Raw genomic sequence first — 8,822 nt, 5'->3', positions numbered from 1 at the left:
AGGAGGGGCACAGAGTGCCCAGGTAACCGCTCCTGGGAGCAGTGGGGAACCGTCGGTTGCTTGAACTCTCGAGAGCTGGGCTCTGAGCGTCCTCGTCCAGCCGCCAACTCGGCCAAAGGCTAAGCCAGCAGTTTCTTCTGTTGCCGGGCAGCGCGCCTTTTAAACCTGAGGGAGCGGGCGCGTGAGCACATAATGGCGCCCGTGACAGAGCGAGCTTAACGGATTAATAAGCGCAGCCAGGTACCCGCGCCAGGCACTTGCTGGCAATGGCGGGAGGCGGACGTGGGGGGTCATGCAATAGGTACTGGAAGGAGAGAGGCGGGCACAAAGGTCGCGGGAGGAACAGGTGCCCACAATGGCTGCAGATCTGCCGGTGGATCACTGAAGATTCCTGCTCTCCTGCTGAGGTGGAGATTGCAGTGAGCTGAGATCGCACCATTGCACTCCAGCCTGGGCAACAAGTGCAAAACTCAGTCTCCAGATAAAAAAAAGAAAAAGAAAAAAAAGAGGCCGGGCGTGGTGGCTTATGCCTATAATCCTAGCACTTTGGGAGGTCGGGGCGGACGGATCACGAGATCAGGAGTTGGAGACCAGCCTGGCCAACATAGTGAAACCCCGTCTCTAGTAAAAATACAAATTTAGTCAGACATGGTGGCACGCGCCTGTAGTCCCAGCTACTCCGGCGGCTGAGACAGGAGAATCACTTGAACCCGGGGGCGGGCGGGGAAGGGATTGTGATGCGCCGAGATCGCGCCACTGCACTCCAGCCTGAGCAACAGAGCCAGACTCTTTTTTTTTTTTTTTTTTTTTTGAGACGCAGTCTCCCTCTGTCGCCCAGGCTGGATTCCAGTGGCCTGATCTCGGCTCACCGCAAGCTCCGCCTACCGGGTTCACGCCATTCTCCTGCCTCAGCCTCTGGAGTAGCTCGGACTACAGGCGCCCGCCACCACACCCGGCTAATTTTTTGTATTTTTTAGTAGAGACGGGGTTTCACCGTGTTAGCCAGGATGGTCTCGATCTCCTGACCTCGTGATCAGCCTGCTTCGGCCTACCAAAGTGCTGGGATTAAAGGCGTCAGCCACCGCGCCGGGCCGAGACTCTGTCCTAAAAAAAAGGCCGGGAGCGGTGGCACTTTGGGAGGTGGAGGCGGAAGCGGGCGGATCACGATGTCAGGAGTTGGAGACCAGCCTGGCCAACATAGCGAAACCCCGTCTCTACTAAAACTACAAAAAATTAGCCGGGCGTGGTGGCGGGCGCCTGTAGTCCCAGCTACTCCGGAGGCTGAGGCAGGAGAATGGCGTGAACTCGGGAGGCGGAGCTTGCAGTGACCCGAGATCTCACCACTGCACTCCAGCCTGGGTGACAGTGCGAACCTCCGTCTCAAAAAAAAAAAAAAAAAAAAAGAGAGAGAGAGAGACAGAGAGAAAAAGGTTTATTGATTTAATGAACTTTTATGCCTGTGTTCTTCAATTTGCTTAGGAAACAACCACACTTGAGAGCTGGGACTGTGGCCCTGATTGTGGACATGAAATATGTGGTTTCTTGGAAAAACTAGACACTGAATAATTACGATTTAGTTGAGCTAGAAATCCATTTGATTTCTTCCATATGTTTCCAAAATTTTCATCCTTTTTTTTTTTTTTTTTTGACATGGAGTTTTGCTCTTGTCCCCCAGGCTGGAGTGCAATGGCGCGATCTCAGCACCTGCTGGCAATGGCGGGAGGCTAGGGGACGCCCGCAGGATAGGTACTGGAAGAAGGGGCGCGCGCACAAAAGACATGGGAAGACCTGGCGCGCACAATGGCTGCAGATCCGCCAGTGGATCACTGACGATTCCTGCTCTCCTGCTGAGGCGGGGATTGCAGTGAGCTGAGATCACACCATTGCACTCCAACCTGGGCAACAAGAGCGAAACTTCGTCACACACACACACACACACACACACACACACACACACACACACACACACACACACGAAAGAAAAAGAAAAAATAGTGGCCAGGCGTGGAGGCTCACGCATCCCAGCACTTTGGGAGGTCGGGGCGGGCGGATCACGAGATCAGGAGTTGGAGACCAGCCTGGCCAACATAGTGAAACCCCGTCTCTAGTAAAAATACAAATTTAGTCAGACATGGTGGCACGCGCCTGTAGTCCCAGCTACTCCGGCGGCTGAGACAGGAAAATCACTTGAACCCGGGGACGGGGAAGGGATTGTGATGCGCCGAGATCGCGCCACTGCACTCCAGCCTGGGCAACAGAGTCAGACTCTCTCTTTTTTTTTTTTTTTTTTTTTTGAGATGGAGTCTCCCTCTATCGCCCAGGCTGGATTCCAGTGGCCCGATCTCGGCTCACCGCAAGCTCCGCCTACCGGGTTCACGGCATTCTCCTGCCTCAGCCTCTGGAGTAGTTGGGACTACAGGCGCCCGCCACCACACCCGGCTAATTTTTTGTATTTTTAGTAGAGACGGGGTTTCACCGTGTTAGCCAGGATGATCTCCATCTCCTGACGTCGTGATCCCCCTCCCAAAGTGCTGGGATTACAGGCCTCGGCCTCCCAAAGTGCTGGGATTACAGGCGTGAGCCACCGCGCCCGGTGTTGAAACTCTCTTGAGGCATTTTCTTCGGCCTTCGGGTCCATCCTCTGTCTCCTCCTTGACCTCCTCATCTCCTCGCCACTGCCTTGGGGACCTTGGCCAGGCTCATGGCATCCAGCAGCCACTCAATGTCAATACCTCCATGTTCATCTCTCAGCCCGCCCTTGCCCGTGAACCCATGCTTATTTATTTATTTTTTTTATACGTGCACCCATGCTCTTCAGGTCTGATGAAGTATCCAAAATCAAGCTCGTGACCATCCCCAAACCTGCCCCTTCTGCAGGGTTTACCTCGCTAGTCGGCGCCATCCTTGATTCTTCTCTTTCTCCCACCCAGGCCATCATCTCTTGCCTGGTGGATACCCACAGCCTCCCCTTTGGGCTTTATCCTTATCCCCGTCATAGCTGCCAGAGGGACCCTGTGAAAACACTCCCCAGCCTGCTCATTCCTCTGCCCTAAGCCTGCATGGCACAGAGCAAAAGCCAGTTGTTATGGGACCTAGGAGGTCCTGTGGGATGGGCCCCAGCCTGCATCTTCATCCTCTTCTCCCCACCCCACTCCATTCACTCTCTGCCTATCGCTCACCAGCCTATACCACCTGCCTCAGGGCCTTTGCACTGACCATTTAGGCCACATTCCAGGCTCTTTTCACACGTTGCCTCCTCTGAGAAGCCCTCCCTGACCACTCTGCCCATACCTCATGCCTCTTGATTCCCCTTACCTGGCTTGTGGTTTCAGCACTTTCCCTGTGTGTGTTTGTTTTTCTTGGCATGAGGGCAGGACCTAAGTGTCTGTTCCCCGTTGATTCCCCAGTGCCAGGCATGCAGTGCAAACTTTAGAAATATTTTTTGCATGAAGGAATGAGTGATTGAATGCAGCAAGGGTCTGGAGGCTGAGGACCAGGCAGACAGACATTCAGAGTCGCTGGAACGCGACAGAGACAGGGAGCCAGACTGGCCATGCAAGGTCCTGGGCCTGCCCTTGGGTCCTGGGGAGCCACGGAAGGTTGTGGCTGCCAGAGGGTTGCGGTCAGAGTCACAGTCAAGGGCCTTCTGAGACCTGTGCCCCCTCCCCACCCTCCCTCCCCACCTCCTCAGGCCAGCTCTGGGGTCTCGGCAGGTGGTCCGCAACATGACCTCTGAGTTCTTCGCTGCCCAGCTCCGGGCCCAGATCTCTGACGACACCACTCACCCGATCTCCTACTACAAGCCCGAGTTCTACACGCCGGTTGATGGGGGCACTGCTCACCTGTCTGTCGTCGCAGAGGACGGCAGTGCTGTGTCCGCCACCAGCACCATCAACCTCTAGTAGGGGCTGCTGGGCCACCTGGGTGGGAAAGGGCCAGGGGCGGGTGGCCCAGGGACTGCCCACTTATCCAGTAAGGTGGCTCCATCACCTCTTTTCCTGGTGGGAAACTGAGGCCCAACCTTGGTAGCTTATCCTGGGCCTCTCAGTGAGTATGTTTGAGCCTCAGTGGGTGGATAGGGACCAGGCTGGGCCAGACAAGGTCGGGCACTGTCTGACCTGGCTGGGCGGTAGCTTTGGCTCCAAGGTCCGCTCCCCGGTCAGCGGGATCCTGTTCAATAATGAAATGGACGACTTCAGCTCTCCCAGCATCACCAACGAGTTTGGGGTACCCCCCTCACCTGCCAATTTCATCCAGCCAGGTATGGGGTGGAGGTCCGGGGGTGGGGGACTGGGGTGGAGAGGGGCGGGTGTCCTGGGCAGGCAGCTGACGGGCATCCCTGTCTTCTCCCATCGGCCGCAGGGAAGCAGCCGCTCTCGTCCATGTGCCCGACGATCATGGTGGGCCAGGACGGCCAGGTCCGGATGGTGGTGGGAGCTGCTGGGGGCACACAGATCACCACGGCCACTGCACTGGCATGTGTCACACCTTTTCTCCCTGGCCGTGCCCACCCTGCACAGCCCCCAAGCCATGCTGATCACACTCCCATGCCCCAGGCCATCATCTACAACCTCTGGTTCGACTATGACGTGAAGCGGGCCGTGGAGGAGCCCCGGCTGCACAACCAGCTTCTGCCCAATGTCACGACAGTGGAGAGAAACATTGACCAGGTGGGCCGGGGGTTGGAGAAACTGAGTCACGGTGTGGGGCCCCAGGGCATCCTGGGCTGGAGGCCTGGATCATCACAGAGTGGACAATGGTTGGTGTCCTCTCTCTAGTGCCTGGGCCATCTGGAGCCCCTGTGCCATGAGGGCCAAGCCCCCTGCTCCAATGAGACCCAGCAGGCCCCAACCTGCTCTTCCTGATGACCTGGCCTGAAATGGCACCACCTGGGCTGAGGCCTGTGACCACACAGGTGTGGTTCAGGTGGCATCTGGAGCCCTGCTCAGGCTTCCCCTCTCCTCCCACCCCCAGGCAGTGACTGCAGCCCTGGAGACCCGGCACCATCACACCCAGATCGCGTCCACCTTCATCGCTGTGGTGCAAGCCATCGTCCACACGGCTGGTGGCTGGGCAGCTGCCTCGGACTCCAGGAAAGGCAGGGAACCTGCTGGCTACTGATTGCTCCAGGCGGACAAGGCTGACAAGCAATCCAGGGACAAAATACTCACCAGGACCAGGAAGAGGACTTTGGGGGACGGGCTTCTCCTGTGAGCAGCAGAGCAGCACAATAAATGAGGCCACTGTGCCAGGCTCCAGGTGGCCTCCCTGGCCTGTCTCCCCACTCTCTGGGCCTCAGTGTATTGTGTGTGAAATGGAGCCATCTGGCTGGGGAGGAACAGAGAGGTGGGATTCGGAGATCTTCACAATGCGGGCACTGGAACTAGCCTCAGCATCTTCAGCATGGGGAGAGCCAGGCACATGGCTGGGGGCCAGGGGAAGGTTCACACCAAGCTCTGCCCCTTCCCACCCTGATCCCTCGGACTTTGGGGCCAGGCCCTCCCTTACTGGGGCTGGGCAGTGACACTACCTAGGATCAGCCACCAGGGGGTGCCACGACCCTGGCACTTTCTTAGGCAGAGGGTGGCCAGCTGATGCTGGGAACCCGGGCGCCTTCTCAGACCCGTAGGCGTCCAGCTCACCCTGCCGATGACACTGGAGGTGAAGCTGAGGTCCGAGGAATGGGAACTGGGCAACAGGCTGGAGGAAAACATCTCGGTCAGAGCCACGCCCCTGGGGGGTTTCCAAGTTTAAGCCCAGAGTGAAACCCAAGCTTGTGATCCTCTCCAGAGGGAGGCCTGGTTCTCAGGGAACAGCAAACGGGAAGATGTCCCCAGATCCCAGGGATCAGGGCTTGGACCAGCCGGGGACGCAGCCCAGAGGGAGTGGGTCCGGAAGGAAACAGCTCGACACAGCAGCCTTCACCATCCGCAGCCCCTCCAGGCCTCCCTCAGGGCCTGCTCCCTCCTCTGTGCACAGTTCCAACACCTGGGGCAGGGTTCTGGGAAGGGCTGGTGGAGGTGGGCTGGTGGGAGGCGGTGACCACAGCCCAGCACCTGGATATCACCAGGGGCACTGGGGCCAGGGGCCAGGTGAGGCCAGGTCGGGGCTATCCTTCAGGATCCCCGAAGACCTGGTGATTCCAAAGGGCCCATAGACAAACAGGGTTTTCTGCCTGTGGAGTCAAGTCCCACTGGGTCTGAGCTCTGGAGGGCTGTGTCTCTGGGGCTCTGCAGGGGTGAGATGGAGGTGGGCTCAAATGGTGTACAAGTCACTCCTCAATCCTTATTTTATTTATTTAATTTTTTAAAAAAAATTTAAACCAATAGAGATGGGGTCTCACTATGTTGACCAGGCTGGTCTTAACTTCTGACTTCAAGCAGTCCCCCCATCTCAGTCTCCCAAAGTGCTAGGATTACAGGGGTGAGCCACTGCACCCGGCCTCAATCCTTATTTTGGCCTGAGAGGAAAGGCTGTGGCCCCATTTGCAGGGGAGAAGACTGAAGCTGGAGGGGCAGGCCTTGCTCTGGGTTGCACAGCAGCAAGAGAAGTGGGAGCTGGCCACGAGGCTTCCTGGACCCGACACGCTGGTGGGGTACACCCTGGTTCTCCAGGTCCCATGGGGCTCAGCCCAGGACTACCTCGGGGGGTGAGGGACTTAAATCCTCTCCTTCATTCTCATCGCCCCTTCCCCCATCATTTCCTGAGGAAGGACATTCAGGGACCTGAAGGAGCGGCCTGCCCCTCCACATCTGTGGGTGTTTCTCATCAGGTGGGACAAGAGACTGAGAAAAGAAAGAGACACAGAGACAAAGTATAGAGAAAGAAAAGTGGGCCCAGGGGACCTGCACTCAGCATATGGAGGACCCACGCTGGCACCAGTCTCTGAGTTCCCTAGTATTTATTGATCATTATCTCTACCATCTCAGAGAGGGGGATGTGGCAGGACAATAGGGTAATAGTGGGGAGAGGGTCAGCAGGAAAACACGTGAACAAATGTTTCTGTGTCATAAACAAGGTTAAGAAAAAGGTGCTGTGCTTTGATGTGCATATACATAAACATCTCAATGCATTAAAGAGCAGTATTGCCACCAGCATGTCCCACCTCCAGCCCTAAGGCAGTTTTCTCCTATCTCAGTAGATGGAATATACAATCAGGTTTTACACCGAGACATTCCTTTGCCCAGGGACGATCAGGAGAGAGATGCCTTCCTCTTATCTCAACTGCAAAGAGGCCTTCCTCTTTTACTAATCCTCCTCAGCACAGACCCTTTACGGGTGTCGGGCTGGGGGACGGTCACGTCTTTCCCTTCCCACGAGGCCATATTTCAGACTGTCACATGGGGAGAAACCTTGGACAATACCTGGCTTTCCTAGGCAGAGGTCCCTGCGGCCTTCTGCAGTGTTTTGTGTCCCTGCTTACTTGAGATTAGGGAGTGGTGATGACTCTTAACAAGCATGCTGCCTTCAAGCATTTGTTTAACAAAGCACATCCTGCACAGCCCTTAATCCATTAAACCTTGAGTCGACACAGTACATGTTTCTGTGAGCACAGGGTTGGGGCTAGGGTTACAGATTAACGGCATCTCAAGGCAAAAGAATTTTTCTTACTACACAACAAAATGGAGCCTCTTACGTCTACTTCTTTCTACACAGACACAGTAACAGTCTGATATCTCTTTCTTTTCCCCACAGGGACCTTCCTGGCTGTGCCTCGGGTCAGGACCAGAATGACACCCATTCATTTCCCTGGGCCTTTGCTCGGGTGGTCCCTGCACCCTGGCCTCTGCCTGACGAGGATGGTGGGGAGAGGAGGGGGGATGTCCCCCACACTGCTGTCTCCACTGTTCCTGCTGCCCAGGCCTCTGGGCTCCCAGGACTGCAGCGGGTCAGTGGGTGGGCTGGCCTGAGCCCGGGAATGCACTTCAGCTCCTGGTTGAGCAATGTCACTGAGGCTTGGGAGTCGGGTGGGGGCGGGAGGAGGCGTCCACAGGCCCCCCTACCGTGAGAGGCAGCCGTGGGAACAGCCTACCTCTAAACAATCACTGCAGCCCAGGCTGACCAGGGGCTCTGGCCGGACATAGGGGCCTGGCAGGCTGTGTGGCCTGTAAGGACACAGTCTGTCTCTGTGCCTCAGTTTCTCTGCTGCCCAGATGGAGAGGCCCAGACTCCAGGTGTAGACATCTGGAGCAGGCAGTGTTCAGCTGGGGAGGGAGCGGGGAGGACTGTGGGGGCCACGTGGGAAGAAGTCCAGCCCACATCACCTGCACCCCTGCTGAGCCTGGTCAACGGAGCCCCTCAGTGGGTCCTCACTCCCCTGGCTGCCTCCCATTTAGGCACCCTGAGGCCTGGGGAGAACAGAGCCAGGCCAGTGTTCCCAGAGAGGCTGCGCTGCCAGCACAGTAGTAGCGGATTTGGATTCAGGGAAGCAGACCTGCAGCCAGGGTGGGAAAGAGCTGCAGGTGGGGTGGGGCCCCCACATGGCACAGCCCCCCTCCCTGGAGGTCCATGCTGCATTTCCAGGACAGCAAGTCCCAGGGATGGATGGTGCCGGGTACCAAGGGCTAGAGGCATGGTCTGTCTGCATTTCCCACGTAAGTGTCTCGTAGTCACCAGCATTTGATGCTGTCAAGTCCCCCTGTCCTCTGTGCAGACTGGGAAGCCCTTGGCCACCCTGGGGAGTTGTGGGACCCAGGCCAGGCTGCAGAAACATAAGGACTTGAACCCAAGTTTTAAGTGACACCACCTTGTGTCCCCCTCCCTCTGCCTCTGTTCAGCTCCACCTTGATGCTGACTAGGCTGGGCCATGCAGAGAGGGTTAG

The 8,822-nt window shown here is 57.0% G+C and overlaps 1 protein-coding gene across 8 annotated transcripts; it reads left to right on the top strand.

Moving 5' to 3' along the window:
• Positions 1-110: 110 nt before the first annotated feature.
• On the top strand, positions 111-5,278 carry LOC101149759 (glutathione hydrolase light chain 2). 8 transcript variants are annotated; one of them, XM_031005683.3, is made up of 5 exons: positions 111-240; positions 3,692-3,901; positions 4,134-4,261; positions 4,363-4,670; positions 4,975-5,278. In XM_031005683.3, the coding sequence occupies exons 2-5, from the start codon at positions 3,726-3,728 to the stop codon at positions 5,119-5,121; spliced, it is 759 nt and encodes a 252-aa protein (XP_030861543.1). In that variant the 5' UTR covers positions 111-240; positions 3,692-3,725; the 3' UTR covers positions 5,122-5,278. The 8 variants fall into 8 exon arrangements, with proteins under 8 accessions (XP_030861543.1, XP_030861545.1, XP_030861542.1 ...); XM_031005685.3 differs by having other exon boundaries at positions 131-240; positions 3,714-3,901; XM_031005682.3 differs by lacking the exon at positions 111-240 and adding an exon at positions 263-301.
• The last annotated feature ends 3,544 nt before the right edge of the window (positions 5,279-8,822 follow it).

Source organism: Gorilla gorilla, chromosome 23 (genome assembly GCF_029281585.2).
Source record: "Gorilla gorilla gorilla isolate KB3781 chromosome 23, NHGRI_mGorGor1-v2.1_pri, whole genome shotgun sequence".
Classification (NCBI taxonomy): domain Eukaryota; kingdom Metazoa; phylum Chordata; class Mammalia; order Primates; family Hominidae; genus Gorilla; species Gorilla gorilla.
This window is presented reverse-complemented; position numbering and strand designations above follow the sequence as displayed.

Excerpts from the sequence above, each read along its gene's own strand:
- LOC101149759 (XM_031005682.3), top strand. The coding sequence starts at position 267 with ATGGCGGGAGGCGGACGTGGGGGGTCATGCAATAG. Across the intron at positions 3,902-4,133 it reads ACCAGCACCATCAACCTCTA|CTTTGGCTCCAAGGTCCGCT; the intron begins GTAGGGGCTGCT and ends GCTGGGCGGTAG. Across the intron at positions 4,262-4,362 it reads TGCCAATTTCATCCAGCCAG|GGAAGCAGCCGCTCTCGTCC; the intron begins GTATGGGGTGGA and ends CATCGGCCGCAG.